Source organism: Furipterus horrens, unplaced genomic scaffold (assembly GCF_987537825.1).
Source record: "Furipterus horrens unplaced genomic scaffold, mFurHor1.1.pri manual_scaffold_10, whole genome shotgun sequence".
NCBI classification, from domain to species: domain Eukaryota; kingdom Metazoa; phylum Chordata; class Mammalia; order Chiroptera; family Furipteridae; genus Furipterus; species Furipterus horrens.
In genome coordinates this window covers 5,566,456-5,586,965 of record NW_028327180.1, presented here as the reverse complement: position 1 = coordinate 5,586,965, position 20,510 = coordinate 5,566,456, and the positions used below count along the sequence as shown (strand labels likewise).

Sequence of the window (20,510 nt, the reverse complement as noted above, 5' to 3'; positions counted from 1 at the left end):
TGTAAGCCGTGATACCATAAAAGTCCTAGAGGAAAAAATAGGCAGGAAAATTTCAGACAGATATCCCACATAGCAACATTTTCACTGATATATCTCCTAAGGCAAGGGAAATAAAGGAAAGAAAAAATAAATGGGACTACATTAAACTAAAAAGTTTCTGCTCAGCTAAAGAAAACATCAGCAAGATGAAAAGGAAACCAACCATATGGGAAAATATATTCGCCAATGACATCTCAGACAAGGGATTGATCTCCAAAATATATAAAGAACTCATACGACTCAACACCAAGAAGACAGACAACCCAATTAAAAAATGGGCTAAGGACCTGAACAAACACTTCTCCAAAGAAGACATACAGAGGGCCCATAGACATATGAAAGAATGCTCAACATCACTAGCCATCAGAGAGATGCAAATAAAAACCACAATGAGATACCACCTCACACCAGTCAGAATGGCCATAATCAACAAATCAACAAACAACTTGTGCTGGAGAGGATGCGGAGAAACGGGAACCCTGGTGCATTGCTGGTGGGAATGCAGACTGGTGCAGCCACTATGGAAAACAGTTTGGAATTTCCTCAAGAAACTAAAAATGGAACTGCCTTTTGAACCAGCAATTCCATTGCTAGGATTATATCCGAAAAATCCTCAAACACCAATTCAAAAGAACCTATGCACTCCAATGTTCGTAACAGCACTATTTACAATAGCCAAGTGCTGGAAACAACCTAAATGCCCATCTGTAGATGAGTGGATCAAAAAACTGTGGTACATTTACACAATGGAGTTCTATGTAGCAGAAAGAAAGAAGGAACTTCTACCATTTGCAACAACATGGATGGAACTAGAGAGAATTATGCTTAGCGAAACAAGCCAGGCAACGAAAGAAAAATACGTTATGCTGTCACCTGTTACAGGAAACTAATGAACAACACAAACAAATGAGCAAAATTGAACCAGAGGTATATAAACAAGGAGTAGACTAACAGTAACAAGGGGGGAGGTGGGAGGGAGAAAAGGGGGTAAGAAGGAGAAGTGTCAAATCAAAGAACATGTATAAATGACCCACAGACATGGGCAACTGAGTGGGGACTGAATGTGGGGGAAGGGAGGGGCAGGGTACAGGGAAGCAAGAGGGGGAAAAAAAAAAGTGAGACAACTGTAATGGAAAAACAAACAAAAAAATTTTTTTAGTGGGGGAAAATGAAAATATGAAGAATGGAAATGCCAGTTCAGTGAATATTAGGACAAAGATTTTCCTTCACGTTGTATATTTTTCTCCCTATTTGATCTCTCCAGAGTTTGGCATTCTAAACAAGTAAGTAATGACTTAAGTTTCTTTGCATAGAACTAATAAGACCAGTTGTTAATAGAGGTTCCTTTTTTTGACCAAGCCTTTGACTGGAATGTCAAGCCTAAAGGAGACATGCTTGGGCTCAGGTTGTTACCAAAAAGCCCTGAGGAACTGGGAATGACTTTCAAAGGTAATAAAAGCCCGCGAAATAAAAGGCCTGCTGCCATGGTTGGTTGTGCGGTCCACAGCAATCTCTCCAGGGAAGGAACGAAGGTTGTTTTCCTGAAAGATGGCTAGAAGGGACCTTAAGGCACAATGGAAAACCAGAAAGACTTGGAAAGGACAGGTGTGTACAGGCAAGGATGAATGCCAGGTATGTGGCCCAGCTTCTGTGCCCTGAAGAGCAGACTGAGGGTCACCCTAAATGTTCCTTGGGTAAGTTCCAGCAAAACAGAACTAAAGATCATAAGTGATCATTTGCTGCTCTTGTTATGTTTATGCAAATGAACAGGATAAATTAAAAATGGACTTAATGTAGTCCCTTTAAAGACAAGGAGAGTAATCTTAGGGAGAAAAATCATTATTCAAGGAAAATCACAATTATCAGTGGCAGGCTGTAAAGTAGGGCAGCTAACCATCTTAAAAGTTTCTTCTCATTTAAAAAATGGTTTCACTTGAAAATTAAACCATATCTATGATATCACCAAAGAGATTCAGGTTGCAGGCAAGTAGAATGTCAAGTGCCTTGCAACTGGATGTCTTCCCAATAAGACAGTCTTACAGATTTAGAGACTTGTTTGTTGGTTATGTTACATAAATTAACACGTGTTTTCTGTTTTCAAAGGGCATAAGCCTATGACCGCATTACCTGAGTGATTGTACGCATAAGCCTCACTTAATCCTCTCTGCAGCGCTGCCTCCTGAGACTCAACAGTTTGGCTCAACTAAATGGCTGGGTTGGTGAAGAATGGGGTGGTCTGTGGGCTTCACTTTAAAACTGATTTCTCTTTTCTATCCTAAAGGCTTGGACAGAAAGGGCCCAGAGGTCTGAGAGGGGGGAAACATAAACCATTTCCCTCAGCCCAAACTAAGTATAATGGGCAAAAGGGTTTTGAACAGGCGAGATGTGCCTAGCACACCTTCCTCCAAAGAAGCCCTTTTCCTTTTTTTTTTTTTTTCTTTTTTTCTCCTAATGTGGAACATTGAAAAATTAATCCCTGCCTTTTGTCATCTAGTAGTTATGGATTGAATGATGTCTTTTAACCGTTTTTGCCAAATCTGTTGCCCCCAGAACACAACAAGGACACCAGCCTGCTAAACCAAGCACGACGTTGTCCGGAGACAGCCAACTGACCTGGAGTCTGCACGATCCTTCCCCATGTGGGAAGGCCACCCTCCCCTCCACACCCCCACTATTATTAGGGATTTCTGGACCCAAGGGTAGGTAGGACGACGACCATGTCCAGCTTGAAGCAGCTAGAGGAGCTTGAGACCTTCGCCCATTGTCCTTTACAAGATTACAAAGGGTCTTAATACCTGAGAGGGAGGATAGTTATTTTTTACGAACCATGGGTATGGACTTGGGGGGGGGGGATTGCTGGGGGAGGGAGATACTGGGTGGAGGGGAGTAAAGGGGAGAAAATTGAAACTATTGTAACAATATAATCAATAAAGAAAAGCTGGGAAAAAAAAAGAAAATAAAGAAGATATATTATTTTCTAAAAAAAAAAAAGAATATTCTTTAAAGAACTGAAGGAAAGAAATACAGAAGGAATGCTAGAAAAGGACTACTTTAAGTCCACACTTAATGTCATTGATAGGTTCTGCAACTTTAATCAAAACAACGTATAGCAAAACCAATTTTAGCACAGGCTAATTGAAATAATGAGTTAAGTTTCTACGGCATCTCATCAACATTATAAAAAAATGATGTTGAGAGAAATAACATTCAAGGACCTGCTGTATATTGCAACTTGAACGAAATAGAAGACCTAGGGAATATTCACAATGACTTCTTACAATTTGGTAATATATTGAAGAGAAATTCAACACCAAAGACATGATCCATGAAAGAAATAATTGATAAGCAGGACTTCATTAAAATTAAAAATGTCTTCTCTGCAAATAGCACTGTTAAGAGAACGAGAAGACAAGCCACAGATTGAGAGAAAATATTTGCAAAAAACATAGCTGATAAAGCACTGTTGTTAGAAATAAACAAAGAACTCTTAAAACTCAACCATAAGAAAACAAACATCCCAATTAAAAAAAAAATGGATCAAAGATCTGAACAGAAGAAGATATAAAGATGGCAAATAAGCAATAAAAAGATGTTCCACGTCATATGTCATCAGGGAAATGCAAATTAACATGAGATACCAAACACGCCTATTAGAATGGCCAAAATCCAGAAATCTGATTATGCCAAATGCTGGAGAGGATGTGGAGCAATAGGAACAAACTTTCACTCATTGGTGGTGGGAAAGCAAAACAGCATTAAGACAGTTTGGCGGTTTCTTACAAAACTAAACATACCCTTACTATACAATCTAGTAATCGCCCTCTTTAGTACTTACCCAAAGGAGCTAAGAACTCATGTCCACACAAAACCCTGCACACAGATGTTTATAGCAGTTCTATGCATAATTTCCCTAACTTGGAAGCAGTCAAGATGTCCTTCAGTAGGTGAATGGGTGAGTAAACTGTGATATATCCAGACAATGGAGTATTTACACGGTGCTAAAAAGAAGAGAGCTATCAAGCCAATGAAAAGACATGGAGGAACCTTAAATGCATATAACTAAGTGTAAGAATGCAATCTGAAAAGGCTACATACTATATGATTCCAACTCGTCACCATTCTGGCAATGGAAACTATGGACAATAAAAAGATCTATGATTGCCAGGGGTTTGGGGGAGGGAGGGGAAGAATAAACAAAACAGGATTTTTAGGGCAGCGAAACTTCTGTATGATAGTATCATGATAGATACATGTCGTTACATGCATCAAAAACTCAAGGGATGTGTAACACCAAGAGTGAAACCTATATAAACTACTGACTTAAGAGTGGTTTTTAGAATAGTGAAAATACTATGCATGATACTGTAGTAATGGATACATGTCAATGTAAATGTGTCCAAAGCCATAGCATGTACAACACCAAGAGAAAGCACTAATGTAGACTACGGGTGATTATAACGTGTCAATGTAGGTGCACTGATTTTAACTCCAATGTAGAATGTTGCTATGGGTAAACAGCATCCTTCACCAAATGGGTGATGGCCAAGCAAGTTGGGGGCTTAGAGTTCATGGGAAATCTGCCTTCATCTTAATTTTGCTGTGAGCCTAAAACGGACCTGAAAAAAACAAAAACAAAAAAACAAGTCTTTAAAAACAAGTGGAACAGAAACTTTATGGTGAATGGATCAGGCTGATCACATCTAAACCTAATGATTGATCAAAACCTCAGAAAAAGGAAGCCTGAAAGACATTATATGATGCAATAGGAAGTAAACAACTCCTCCTAAGAAATAGTCTAGCCACCAGGAGAAGAAAAACCCTCAATATACTAAATCTTCTATATACCAGTTCATAAGAAATAGAGGAAAGAAATAAACATTAAATGATATGAAGATGCAATCCAGTAAATCGTAAGAAATCCTATACAAATTAACCAGTTTCTTTGAAAAATCACTGGCACAGAAAAACAAAAGAAATGATTACAGATTAAGAGTGACTTAATGGTCCTATCAATCAAATGTGATATGTGCACCTTGGTTGGCCCAGATTCAAACAACCAATTTGGGTTCAGTCCACAGTTGGGGTGCATACAATAAGCAACTGATTGATGTTTCTCTCCCTCTTTTTCTCTTTCCTTTCCCCTCTATCAAAAAATAAATAAAATATTTTAAAATATATCAGAAAAATATCCAGATATAAAGAATTAGAGCCCTGCCTTGCTAGGGTAGTTGAGTGGTTTGAGCTCCAGCCTGCAAACCAAAGGGTTGACAGTTCGATTCCCAGTCAGGGCACGTGCCTAATTTGTGGGCCAGGTCCCCAGTTGGGAGCATTTGAGAGACAACCGATAGACATATCTCTCACAAATTGATGTTTTTCTCCCTCTCTTTCTTCCTCTCTTCCCTTCTCTCTAAAAATAAATAAAATCTTAAAAAAAAATTAAGAACACTTCTAAATAACTGATGAATAAATGAAAAAATACAAAATAAATTAGAAAATATTTGAATTGTATGAAAATGAAAACATACCGAAATCTGTGAGGTGCACCTAAAACAGTGCTTAAAATTTATAGCACCAATTGCTTACAATAGAAAAGAACAAAGTTCTCAAGTCAATTATCTAAGCTAGCCCTGACTGGTGTGGCTCGATGGACTGTGTGCTGGCCTGGCAACCAAAACGTTGTGGGTTCGGTTCAGGTCCCCATTTGGGGGCATACGAGAGGCAACTGAATATATTTTAAAAAATTAGCTTCCATCTTAAGAAACTAGAAAAGGAATAGCAAAATAAACCCAAACCAACCAGAAAGAAGTATTAAAGATTAGAGCAGAAAATAACATAGCTAGGAAAAATATAGATCGATAAAAATAAAAGATTCCATTAAAAATATCTATCAGCCCTGGCTGGTGTGGCTCAGTGGATTGTGCACCAGCTTGCGAACCAAAGGGTCTCAGGTTTGATTCCCAGTCAGGGCACGTGCCTGGGTTGCAGGTCAGGTCCCCACTGGGGGTGCACAAGAAGCAACCATACATTGATGGTTCTCTCCCTCCCTTACCCATCTCTAAAAATAAATAAATTAAATTAAAATATATATATAAATATATCAAATGCAAAAAATAATACAGAAAATTCAGGACCAGAAAACAGGCTGAATGAATCCACAAGGATGCAATCAGTAAAACCCGGAATGTGGAAAATTCTACAGGATAAACAATCCTATTTCTTCAACAATAAATTACAAGGAAAAACAAGAGCATAAACGTATAGACTAAAAGAGCCATATCAACCTATTGCAATGTTTGGAACTTACATGGATACTGATTTTTTTTTAAACACGATGAATGAAGAAATCTGAAAACTAATTACTTGATAATAAGAAATTACTGTGTTACTTATGTTAAAGGAGATAGTCCTTATATTTTGAAAGACATTTATAGAAAGATTTAGGGATAAAAAGTATGGATAATACGATTTGGAGTCTGCTTCAAAAGAATCGAGTGCAAGGTAAAGAGAGATGAGTGAAGCTGCGATGAAGCAAAACTGACTACGGTGTAATAAAGGAGCCAAGGGTTAGGTTAGGTAGTAAGCACATGGGGTTTCTATGTATAATGTGCTCTGTTTTTGTGTGTGGTTGGAGTTTTCCAAATTAAAAGTTTTTCTTTAACCCGACTTCAGAAAAGAATATAACAAAATCACTTACACTTGCCTGAAAAAGATTAATTTTATGATTATTCCAAATGTATTTACATTTTCACACAATGCTAAGACCTTAAAACAAAAGAATGAGCTAGTGATGTATTTTTAAAAATCAGCAAGTCAGTGAAAATTTTTCTTTAATTTGAGAAGAAAAACATTCCCACAATCTCAAAATCAAAAGAGACACATAAAGAACCAACTGGTTCTGCCTATTTTTAAGTAAGCATCTGGGTTTGGTCTGGTGTCGTAAACACATGACTCCGGTATCACCTTTGTAACTATCTGCCCGTTTATTCACCAGGAGTAACGTGGGATTCAAACTGCCCAATTACGACAAGGCTGCCTTAGCAATTTTACAATCTGTGTTTTTACACCTCTACAATGTTTTTAAAGTTCACCAAAAGAGAAGTAAAAAGTTAAGTTTTAAAATTCTAGCCTTTTACCATACACCAGTGCTTCTGATACAGGAGCAAACTTTAACAGCCATTGAGAACTGCTTTAATAGTATTCAGACAGGTACACAAAAGCCGATTTACATACCTTGCCTGGACTGTGAAGGTGCTACAGGAGCTTCTTGCTTTGGCTCAAAAGGAAGTTCAGGTGTTAGGTTTTCAAACTGCTCTTTACTAATGAGATTTAGCTTCTTAAAGTTCTCAGCTTCTTGCTGAAGTAGAATGGAGGAATCTAATTACTAAGCTGGCTGGCGGTGGGACCAACGGACAATAATTGACACCACGCTCAAAAAATGGGTTTTTAAAACAGGGATTAATTGCAAAAGATGTTCTAATAAAGAATCTAGCATTTCACTTCATAACAATATTCAGAGTCTAAAGAAGCACAGAGGACCCTGAAATAGTACAGATACTTTATAAATAAAATACATTTTAAGAGCATACGTTCTAATCATTATTTGCTGAGCATTTACGCACTAGACCACTAGGGTATTAGAAAGGTGAATCTAATACATGTTCCCTACCCTTAAGGAATTTACAAATTAGAAGGAAATGTAGTATACATAAGAACTAGTATCAGGGGGTACAGGAAAGTGAGAAAATCTGGTGTAAGAGCTGAGGTCAGGGAAGTATCACAGAAGCGATGGGACCAAAACAGCTCTTGAAGAGTGAGGAGTTAGAGGAAAAGAAAAGCATTCCGCATCACGTAACGTGAGCAAAGATGACAAGTTTGGAATAAGCGATCACTTATTAGAAAGTAATCCAGTGAATGAGAACATCTGGGTGTAACCAGTGGCTAAGAGGCCTGAAAGTTGGAGAAAGCTACTAGATCTGTAACACCAGGCCCGTAAGTTTTCGCTTTATTTTCTACTGTGGGAGACATGTGATAAAAGATAAACCTAGATGGCCCTGAAGCGGCAGTTCCAAACCCTTTCACAAGGTCAGCAGCAAAGAGGCTCAGTAGGTCTGAGATGTTGGCTCAGAGGAAGAGTCCCTGCCCCGAGGGCTCCGGCCGCTTTCCCCTTCTAACTAGTGCTACACGGTCGCTTAGCTGTGCCCTGCCCTGCCCTCCACAGACGCAGACGCATGGCATCAGGGACGTGGAGGCTGTTCTCTACGGGAAGGCCACTGGGCCGCGGTGTGTGAGGACCATCCAGGTCTGGCCTAAGCTGTGGGATAAAAAAAAGAGGGGCTGCTTGTACTCTACTATTTCTTGTCAGCTCCCCACCCCAAAACCCTGTGTTGCATCGACACCACTCAGTCCCAGTGAGTCTATGACCCTTTGCAGAGCAACATCCAAAGAGGATTTAAGCAAGTTAAAAAAAAAAACAAAAAAACCAAAGAGGATTTAAGCAAGTTAAAAAAAAAAACAAAAAACCAGCAGTAGTAGCAGTCAGATGACCCAAATTAAATATCATTACAAAACAGTTGTAGTACTTAACTGTGACCAGTCTTTCCGTTCTGTCTCAAACACGAATTGCTGCTTGAGCTATCACACCGTTTACCACCAGTTAGCCTTTGAACCAGGAGCTAGCTTCTTTTCATAAAAACACCTTACATGATTACTTCGGCTCTTACCCGTTTACCAAATTTCCTTTCCCCAAAGTCCTCACTAAGCCCTTCAAGTTAATTCAGAACCACTACTCCTCACTGCCTCTCAATCTTGCTTCAGAGCTTGCTATCAGCAACCCCCACTTCAACGAACATTTCTTTTATGTTTATTGTATGCCAGGATAAATAACACGGTTTTACGCTGATGGAAATACAAACAGTATGCTTCTGTCTGTTTGATTTCAACTTTTAAAACAAATTCATTAAGCTATAGCATACATATACACATACGCATGCACACACTGAGAAGTGCATCAATCATATGTTTACATCTCAGTGAGGGTCAAAGGTGAACAGACCTGGGTAACCACCATTCAGGTGGTTCACCCGAGGAGAACACTTCACACTCCTGCCCATCACTACCTCCCTCTCTCCCTAAAGATAAGCAATGTGTTGACTTCAACACTGCAGATTCATTCTGTCTGTTTTTAAGTTTATAAAAATGGAATCATGATGCATGCCTTCTTTCATGTAAAATTGTCTTTATGAGATTCATCCATAGTCTATGGCTCTACAGAACAGTTAAGAAACTTGGCTTAAACAGACATAAGTGCATCCAGCATCTGCAGAACGCACATTTGCCCTTACCTCTACCACACACAGAAAATAAACTCTAAATGTCTTATAGTTCTAAATGTGAAAGGCAAAATAAATTTCTAGAAGACAATATTTCCATGATATTTAAGTAGGGGAGGATTATTGAACAAGAAACACAGAATAAAGGAAATGATTGATAAAAATGTACTACACTAACCCAATTATTTTTTCCACCAAAAGACACAATAAGAGATTGAAAAGGCAAGTTACACAGTGGATGCTCTTACAAATCAATAAGAGAAAGAAAAGGAACCATTAAAATGAGCAATAGAACTGAATAGTCACTGCACAAGAGACGCTATCCAAATAAAATTATTAAATGTTTTCAGCATTAGTAATCAGAGATATGAATTAAAACCACAATGAGATAACACATCTTACCAGAGTGTCTGGCTACATGTTTAAAATTTTGGATTTTTTGAGATAATTAAAAGTTCACAGGAAATTGAAAAAATAGTACAGAGAAGTCCAGTGTACCTTCCGCTCAGTTCCCTGAAAGGCTATATCTCACCTAAGCAAAGCACAAAACTAAAACCAGTAAATTGATATTTTGTATCACAAATGTGTCTATATAGTTCTATGTAATTTTATCACAAGTGTAGATTTGTGTAAATTATTCCCTTATCAGGATATGATTAAGTACATCTGTATTACACATTATAAAAACTACATAAACCACATTGTAATATCTAATTGCAGTACTAACTTTGAAAGAGATGGTTTTAGAAACTAATTTGTTTTTCATTTGACTTATAAATAGCTTTATGATTGAATTCTTGATCACTCTTCAATTCAGTTTCTTTGAAACACAAGATTTTCATTAGCCACTGTTCTTGGAAATAATCACAAAGCCTTGATGTATCTCTTGCACACTGATGTTTGTCTCCCTGTCTTTCCTTCTCCCTTTCCCTCTCTCTAAAAATAAACAAAAAAAATTTTTTTTAAAGAAGAATGTGTTTCAATTGAAGTTATTTTTTGTGCCTTTTTCTTCTTTTTTTTTTTTTTTTTTGGTTGGAAATACTTAGCAAAAATAGTGAGTTCTAGACTTAATGTTTTGCTATATATGATACAGAGTATTTGTTATTTAGGATCTAGTTCAAGGCCAACCCTCCTCTATGATGCCTCCCTTGATGATGCCAATGTGCAACTCTCAAAAGTCTTCATCCAGCTATTTTTAGTTTTTATTGTAAAATCTTGTATAAAGCATGTGTACAGTATAAAAATTAATACAGTGAACACTACCTGTTACCTTCATCTAGGTTAACAGAAAATTGCAAATACCTTAGAAGCTCCTTGCTTGCACCTGTCTAGTGACGTTCTCCTCCTTCTCTCCACAGCTACCACTACGCTGACTTCAGTGAAGACCATTTTCTGTTACAGAATAAAATTGAAAAGTCTTCCTATATTAAACCTTCGTGAAGAATGGTGCCACAGAACTCACATGCCACTGTTGGTGGTAAATGAAATTATGTATGTGTATATACATATATCAATACATGTAGAAAGGGAACTGATGCTTCCAAGGATGCATAAATGATCAAATTTAATAAGTAATATTAAACCGTTTCCCATGGCTGTATCCCTTTAAGCAGTGGAATCTGTGGAGCACAGCACTTGGCTGAAGGCTGAGCCACATACCTGGAGGACAAGACTCCCTGAAACATGTCCAAAGTGGCTGCTGTGGGGCTGAGATGAAGTCCAACAGGGTTGCGAGATGGAGCATGCAGGCCCAGAGCACAACAGAAACTCCTTGTTAACTACTCATTGACACCCGGATAGGACGGAAAAATCAGGCCACGTCATAGAATAAGGCCCTCACCCTGTGGTAAGACATAGTCCAGATTCCCTAGCAAAGCCTAACACAAAACCTGACAAGAGTACTTTAGTTTTCAGAAGTCTATACAACCCTACGAGGTAGAGAGGACAAGAAGGATCCCCGTCTGAATCAAGTTCTGAGAAGCTGCTCTTTGGTACGGAATTGTACTTGGTGGACCTTGCGCACAGGTTGACTCCTGGTCAGGAACAGACCCCAGCTTTGCCAGAAGAGTTCTCAACTTGGTGTCCTTCTCTGGTGGGTGAGGGGAAATTTGGGGTACTCTCCTCTTGCCAAGTCAGTAGGATGTCACTGTCTCTGTCTGCCAGGCGAAGATGTAGCATCTCCTGGCGAGTGTGTACATCATTCTCAGCTATGTACCAAAGATGTCACAGAAGGTCCTCTCCCCATCTGCAGCACACAGACAAGGACCTGCCTGCATCTGTCAGGGGGATGCAGCAGAGCAGAGTGACATGGTGGGCCAAGTCAGGGTTGGTAACAGTCCTCAGGTCTCCCAAGGCCTGAGGGCTCAGCCCTCCAACTCCCAGCCGCTGCCCAGGTCCCGACAGAATAGAGCCCGCCTCCGGTACAGCCCCTCAACAGCGTGCCTGCAGATGGTCTAATCGTGCAGCGACCGGAGACGTTCTCCCGTACAATACAAAGCCAGCAAACGCAAGAACCACAGGCGGTCACTTCATGTAACAGTCCAAGTACTGGATGGAAAGGGCGTACTGAACAAGAGCAGGTGCCATGAGCCTGAGGAGATTAGCTGCCTGACCAATGTCATTCAAAAGCACCCAAGTTGAAGGTATTTTTCCTGAATGAGTGTGTGTGTGTGTTGGGGGGGACCTGAGCACATCTGGATTCCCACACAAGCAGCTTGGACAGAGGGTGCAATGACTAAGGAACAGGTTATAATGGTCTCTCTCCCTTGTTCTGCAGATCCAGACTAAAATGTCTACTTCTGGGGAGATATCAGGAGAGAGAGACTAGGCAATTCCTGAGCCTCACAAGCCCAGAGTTCAGCCAGCACTGTGAGTGATAAGATGCAGAGGCCCAGCGTCTCTGGGATGGAAGTCCTGTCTACATCCTCTGTTCACAGAGCCGTCACCGCTGTACAGGTCTGCCCCACCACCCCACCCCAAGGAGGCCACTGGAAAGGAAGACAAATAACTGCATACAAAAAAAAGGACAGGCTCAACCTACCTTCACTTTAGCCCAAGGGGCATCAACCCTGCGGCTCCCAGACATGAGTAAGTCAGCCTCAGCTTGCTGCTGCTTGTCCCACACACCCCCATTCACGCTAGACAGGTCTCAGTCTTGTTATGACATGTGCCATACAGAACGTATTAAACACACATGGGCAACAGCACTGTCAGCGTGCTAGAATCCCTGTGCATCCTACTCCCTCCCCCCAAACCACCCCAAACCTGACTTGTGATCGTTACTCCTGGCTTTTCCTCGTATTACCTTCTATGTATGTATACAGTTCTGAGAAACATGCTGACCTGACTTGTTCTCAAGCTTTATGGCGTCATGCTCTGTATGTAACCTTACTTAACCTCTGGCACTCTGCACTGCTTTTCTAGATTTGGTGATAAAGGTGCGCACAGCGGTCATTCATTTTTCACTCGCATACGGTATCACACTGTTTATTGTATCACAGCATACCAGCCAACTGCTAAAAGACATTTTGGTTAGTTCCGATTTGTGAATTAATGAACAATTCTGTTATACTGTTAATATATTATTTTTGATGATCACTTTTAAGTTCCTCTAGGGAAGTGCCACTAAATATACACATAATGAGGAACAGTTTTAAGTTTTCCAGTAGCTAAAGTTTTTAAAAAATGGAATTTTAATATTTAACTTAACCAAATATATTATTTCCACATGCAATGATTATAAATTTTGTATATGTCTAGAAAATCTTCCTAACTAAATGTTCCAATTATTGGTCTAAAATGCCTTTTAAAATTTATGATCAGTAATCGCATCCTATTTTCACTGCAGCAATAATATGTATATTTTCCTTTTTTTGTCCTAAGTTTTGGTATTTTCAATGAATTGTTGGTATGACTAAGCCTCTATTGTGTTAGATTTAATTAATTAAATTCTGCTCTTTATTATTTCCTTTAAATTCTTGAGAAATTTCTAACTTCTAGCTCCTTGAAAGCTGTAAGATTCTCTTATTGTTCATCTATTAGATTACGGGATTATGAATATCCACCCACTATAATTACCTTTCATGACTTTTGAAAATATACTACATCCCCAGCCCACAGGCAGAACCATGTGCTTTGCTTTTGGCAAAATGAAATGTGATCAAATGTACATGAAGAACATCTAAGCAGCACGTCTGAATACAATTCTGCACGTTAGTTCAGCCTCTTGGTCATCTCCTCTGCCATGTGAATGAGTGAACAAGGGCTGTACAGGGGCTGGTCTTCCAGCATGAAACCCCGACATGAGAAGGGAGAAACACACACACGCATGTACTGCTGCAACAGCTAACCCACAGCCACTGTCAAACGATGTGAGAAGTTTTTACTTTAAGCTTTTGAGATTTAGGGAAAATTTTTTATACAGCAAAGGTAATATTGGGGACATTAATTTTAAGCATTTTTATCTAATACATTTTTGCATCTTAGCCTATCTCTTTGGGTGTACCTCTTAAATTCAGTTATCATTCCACTTAGATTCTGATCTCCACTGATTTCTCCCTTGGTAACTTGTTTAAAATATATCTTTGTTTTAAAACATATGGAGTTTTATTATTCTGCTTTTTCAATTTAACTAAACACTATCTTAACACTACTAATGTGTTTTATGTACTTTCAGTGCTTTGAAATCTGCTTTTTGAACTCCTCTAGGTCAAGGTACGCTCAAAAAGAACATGTACTCTAGTTGTTAGTCAATTCTAAAGACAATTCAAACTTTTTTTTACTTAGATGCTAAATTAAATCATTGACTGGATTTTTTCTATCAATTTTGCTTCATATATTTGAATATTTGATATTAAGTACATTAAATTTTAAGTTATACTTTTGACTTCTTCACTTTTAATCATTACAGCTGCTCTAACACTAGTAATGCCTTTTCTCTTTTCATCTATTTTTTAGTCTGACATTAACATATATGTGCAACGGTCTTTTATGGTTACTTTATTTGGTAAGTAGCTCAGTTATATTTTACCATTTATACTTTTTATTTTCCTTAAGTAATTTTAATGATTATACTGTTAGTTGTCCCAGATTTTTTCCCTTTGCCCCCTCCACCTGGTACCCCCCCTTCCCTCCAGCAATACCCCCCATCTTAGTTCATGTCCATGGGTCATGCATGTAAGTTCTTTGGCTTCACCCTTTCCTATACTATTAGCATCCCCCTGCCAAATGATCCCCACACCTATGATTCTGTTCCTATTCTGGTTGTTTGCTTAGTTTTTGTTTTTATTTCTTATATTCAGTTGTTGATAGTTTTGAGTTTGTTGTCATTTTAATGTTCACAGTTTTGACTTTTTTTTCTTAAATAAGTCCCTTTAACATTTCATGTAATAATGGCTTGGTAATGATGAACTCCTTTAGCTTTACCTTGTCTGGGAAGCACTTTATCTGTCCTTCCATTCTAAGTGATAGCTTTGCTGGATAGAGTAATCTAGGTTGTAGGTCAATGCTTTTCATCACTTTGAATGTTTCTTGCCAGTCCCTTCTTGTCTGCAAAGTTTCTTTTGAGAAATCAGCTGACAGTCTTATAGGCACCCCTTTGTAGGTAACTCTCTTCTTTTCTCTTGCTGCTTTTAAGATTCTCTCTTTATATTTAACCTCTGGCATTTAATTATGATATGTATTGGTGTGGTCCTCCTGGGTCCAACTTGTTTGGGACTCTCTGTGCTTCCTGGACTTGTATATGTCCTTCTCCAGATTAGGAAAGTTTGTTTTTTTTTTTTTGTTTTTTTTTTTTATCATTTTTTCAAATAAATTTTCAATTTCTTGCTCTTCTTCTTCTCTTTCTGGCACCCCTATGGTTTGGATGTTGGTATGTTTCAACTTATCCCAGATGTTCCTAATCCTCTCCTTACTTTCTGTCAATTCTTGTTTCTTTTTGTTCTGGGTGAATATTTCTTCCTTTTGTTCCTAATCATTGATTTGCATCCAGACTTCCATCCTATCACTGTTGGTTCCCTGTACTTTTATTTCACTTTGTATAATCCTCACTTCTTTGTGTTCATATTCAATCATTTCTCTGAGCATCCTGATTACCAGTGTTTTGAACTCTGCATCTGATAGGTTGGCTATCTATTTCATTTAGCTCTTTTTCTGGTGTTTTGTTCTATTCATTTGGGCCATATTTCTTTGTCTCCTCAATATGGCAGTCTCCCTGTGTTTGTTTCTATGTATTAGATAGAGCTTCTTTGACTCCGTGTCTTGGTAGTATGGCTTAATATAGTAGGTGTCCTGTAGGGTCCAATGGCACAGCCACCCCTATCACCCAAGCTGGGTATTCGAGTTGCACTTTGTGTGGGATGAGTACACACTCCTCTTCTAGTTGAGTCTTCATTGCTGTTAGCAGATCAATGGGAGGGATTCACCCAGGTCAGTCAGCTGCAAGGACTGGATATGGCCACTGACCACCAACCTCCACCCTCCATGGAGGATCAGCTGTGCAGGGGCAGGGTGGTGGTACTCTGACATGTAGTTGTTGACTGAGTGTGGTGGCCCTGAGGATTCCTGGAGGGTGCAGGCCAAGGTCAGCCTCCACCTGGTTTTGACTGAGGCACCCTGCCTAAGCTATAAAGAAATCTGAGATGGCTGCTACTTGTGCTGGACTCTGAGTTTCCCAGGTGAAGCCAAGCTGTGAATCTAAGCTCTCTGGTGGTAGTGCCAGACCTGGAGTTCACTGAGGCCAGCTGTTGCTTGAGAGGATTTAGGAAGTTGTGAAGCATGAGCCAAGACCAGCCATTCACCAGCTTGGGTGGGTCCCTAATTTGGGTGGCGTGGAGTCTCTGGGGACCTCCAAGGCCCGTCAAAAGGAGTTAGCCAAGCTGATGGAGTCTCAGATATGGCACCAGCTTTCCAGCTCCATCTCAATGGATGTGGTTTCTTTAATTCTGTAGCTATCAGACTTCCATTCAACTCGATTTCTGACGGTTCTAACGGTTGTTCTATATTTTGTTGCAATTTTGATGTGGTTGTGCTAAGAAGGGAACTATGTCTGTCTACGCCAGCAACTTGACCAAATCCCTATAATTTATATTTTAATTTGGTAAAAATACATAAATGTAAAATTCACCATCTTCACCATCTCTAAGTATAGTTCTGTAATGTTAATGTGCATTTTTTATGCAACATATCCACAATATTTCATTCAGTCAAACTCACACCTATTAAACAACACTCATTTCCCCCTCCCATCATCAATTACTGTTTCTGTGAATTTGACTACTTTAGTCATTTAAGCGTAATCATACTGTACATCTTGAGACTTGTTTGCCCTCAAAGACCATCAATGTGGCATACAACAGATTTCTTTGAAGACTAATTAAACAACAGTTTGGTTATTTTCATCTGATGATGAACATTTGAATTCTTTTCAATTTTTAGCTGTTGTGAATACTGCTATGAACATGGGTTTGCAAATATCTCCTGTTTTTTGAGGAACTAGCTTGTTTTCCGAAGCAGCTATACCATTTTATGTTCCTAACAATGAACAACAGTACCACTTTGTCTACATCCTCTCCAATACTTTTGAGGTTTTGCCTTTTATTTTGAAAGTAGCCATCCTAATGAGTTATCAGGTAATATCTCATTGTGACTTTGACTTAACATTTCTCTAATCAGTAGTTATGTTGACCATATTTTCATGTGCTTATTGACCATTTGTATACGAACTTTGGAGAAATGTCTATTTGAGCCCTTTGCCCAGTTTTTTAAACAGTATTTTTGCTTAGTTGTTGGATTTTGCCATACGCTCAAGTATAATAACCCCTTATCACATGATATGCAAATACTTCCTTCTACTCTATAGGCTGCCTTTTCAGTCTGTTGATTGTGTGCATTAACACATTTTTATTTTCATGAGTTCCAATTTGTCCATTTTTGTCATATTACATGTGTTTGGTGTCATGTCCTAGAAATCACTGCCAAGTCAAATGTCTTGAAGCTTTACCCCTATGTTTTCTAGTAGCAGTTTTATAATTTAAGTTTCTTAGATTTAAATCTTCACACCTTTTTACATGTGAGCCAACTTCATTCTTTCACATGTGGATACCCAGTTTCTCCAACACCTTTGTTGAAAAGATTGTCTTGGCACCCATATGGAAAATCATTTGACCAAATAAAACTCAACTCAGGGTTTATTCCTGGGCTCTCCATTCTATTCCCTTTGTTTATGTCTGTTTTTACACCAGGACCAGTGTTTTTAATTACTGATCTGCAATGTGTTGAAAACAGAAGTATAAACTTTCCAACTTTATTCTTCTTTGTAAAGATTGTTTTCTATTATCAGAGTCCTATGAGATTATATATTAATTTTAGTATTGATTTTCCTATTTCTTCAAAAGATGATTGAGATTTCGATAGACACTCCGTTGAATCTGTAGATCATGTTGGGCTGTACTGACTTCCAATCCATGTATAGAGAATATCTTCCCTTTTACTTCTTTTCTAAAAACAGCTTTATTAAGATATATTTCACATATGGTACAACTCACCACAGTGCACAACTTGTTTGTAGTATAGTTTTATAATCATCACAATCAATATTACATTTCTATTACTCCAAAAAGAAACCTGGTACCCATTAGCAGTAATAACTATTTTCTCCCAGCCGCCCATCCCCAGCGTCCCCTCCCAGACAACCCACTAACCTAATTTCTATCTGTCCTGGTCATTTCATAAAAATTTATACAATATATGGTACTTAGCAACTGGTTTCTTTTACTTAATGTAATGTTTTTCGTGTTGTAGTATGTGTCAGTAAATTCATCTTCCTAGTGCCAAATATGTCATTGTATGTTTGAGAATCCATGAATGTTAGGGGCTTAGCTGTAGGCATCATTCTACGTCATTTTATATAAGGGACTTGAACATCATGAGCTCTTGTATCTGCAGGGGTTCCTAGAACCAACCCCTTGTAGATAATGAGGGACTGTAGTTAAGTTTTACATGGACTTTCAACTGCACAGGGTCAACACCCCTAGTCCCCAAAGTCAACTGTATACTCATCCTAAGGAGGTATGAAATGCTATCTCATGGGATAATTTTCATTTTAATTGGGTTGTCTTCTTGTGTTATAAGTTCTTTAAATATTATAAATGCAAGTCCTTTATTAAATAATGATTTGTAAATATATTATTCTAACTTGTTTTTTTTAATAGACAATTTTAAAGCAGTTTTAGCTTCACAGAGAAATGTTAAAAGCTACATACTCTATACCCTCTCACACACACAACCTGCCCACTATCAACATTCTTCACCAAATATTACTTTTCTTACAGTGAACCTACATAGAGATGATATCAAAAGTGCATTAGTTTACACAGGTTCCTCTCTTAGTGTTGTACACTCCATGGGTTTTGATATATGTAAAATGACACATATCCACCATTATATACCATACAGAATAGTTTCATTGTCCTAAAAATCCTGTTTTGCCTATTTGTGTTTCCCTCTCGTCAATCCCTGGCAATCACTAATCTCTTTACTGTTTCCATAATTTTCCATTTCCAGAATGGTGACGAGTTGGAATCATACAGTATGTAGCCTTTTCAGATTGCATTCTTACACTTAGTTATATGCACTTACAGTTCCTCCATGTCTTTTCTGGCTTGATAGCTCATTTCTTCTTAGCATGGTGTTAATACTCCATTGTCTGGATATATCAGTTTATTTACCCATTCACCTACTGAAGGACATCTTGACTGCTTCCAAGTTTGGGCAATTATGAATAAAGCTGATATAAAAACATCCTTGTGCAGGTTTTAGTGTGGACATGACTTTTTAGCTCCTTTGGGCTGAGTACCAAGGTGGGCAACTGCTAAATCATATAATAAGGCGTATGCTTAGTTTGGTAAGGAACTGCCACACTGTCTTCCAAGGTGCCTCTACCATTTTCCATTCTCCCCACAAATGAATGTTCCTGTTGTTCGACGTCCTCAACAGCTTTGAGTGTTGTCATTGTTCTAGATTTTGGCTATTCTGTGTGTAGTAGTATCGTGTTTTAATTTGCATTTCCCTGATGACATATGATATGAAGTATCTTTTCATATGTGTAATTGCTATCTGTATATCTGTCTGTTCAGGTCTTTGGGTCATTTTTGTTTTGATATTGTATAGTTTTAAGAGTTCTTTGCATATTTTGCGTAATAGTCTTACCAGCTGTGTCTTTCTTCCATTCATTGTAAGGCTTTTCTTCTCATTCTTGACAATATCCTTCGCAGAAGAGTTTTTAGTTTAATGAAATCCAACTTATCAAGGTTTTCCTTCATGAATTGTGCTTTTGGTGTCATAACTAAAACATCATCACTCAACCCAAGATCATCTAGATTTTCTCCAAGGTTATCTTCTAGAAATTTTAGTTTTGTGTTTTTCACTTATTTGTGATCCATTTTGAGTTAATTTTTGTAAAAAACAATATAAGGTCTGGGTCTGGATTCATTTTTTTCCTATGTTGATGTCCAGTTGTTCCATCACCTCGCTGAAAAGACTATTGCCTTTGCTCCTTTGCCAAATATCAGTTTACTATATTTTTGGAAATCTATTTCCGGGCCATTTTGTTCCACTGCCCTATTTGTCTATTCTTTCAACAGTACCACACTGTCTTGATCACTACAGTTTTACAGTAACTCTCGAAGTTGGATAGTATTGGTCTTCTAACTGTTCACCTTCAATACTGAATTGGTTATTCTGGGTCTTGTGCCTCCCCATATAAATTTTAGAATCAGTTGGTAGATATTCACAAAATTAATTACTGCTATCTTGATTGGGATTGCACTGAATCTATAGATTCAGTTGGGGAAAACTGACAATACTGAGCATTCCTAAATGAAATAGTTCTCAATTTACTTAGTTCTTCTTTGATTTCTTTCATCAGAGTTAGAATATTCCTCACATGAAACTTGTGTATCTTTTCTTAGATTTATACCTCAGTATTTCATTTTGGGGGGTGGTAATGTAAATGGTATTGTGTTTTTCTTAAATAATTTTTTAAAAGATTTTATTTATTTAAGAGAGGATACAGGAGGGAGAAATACAGGGAGAGAAACATCAACCTAATGCCTCTCGCATGCCCCCAACTAGGGACCTGACCCG

General features: G+C 38.3%; 1 protein-coding gene across 1 annotated transcript in view; it reads right to left on the bottom strand.

Moving 5' to 3' along the window:
* LARP1B (La ribonucleoprotein 1B) overlaps positions 1-20,510 on the bottom strand; it is a 73,911-nt gene that overhangs the window by 18,741 nt on the left and 34,660 nt on the right. Inside the window, exon 12 of the mRNA XM_090289045.1 lies at positions 7,270-7,393. Within this exon, the coding sequence (XP_090145171.1) occupies positions 7,270-7,393 (124 nt within the window). The remainder of the gene's footprint in view (positions 1-7,269; positions 7,394-20,510) is intronic.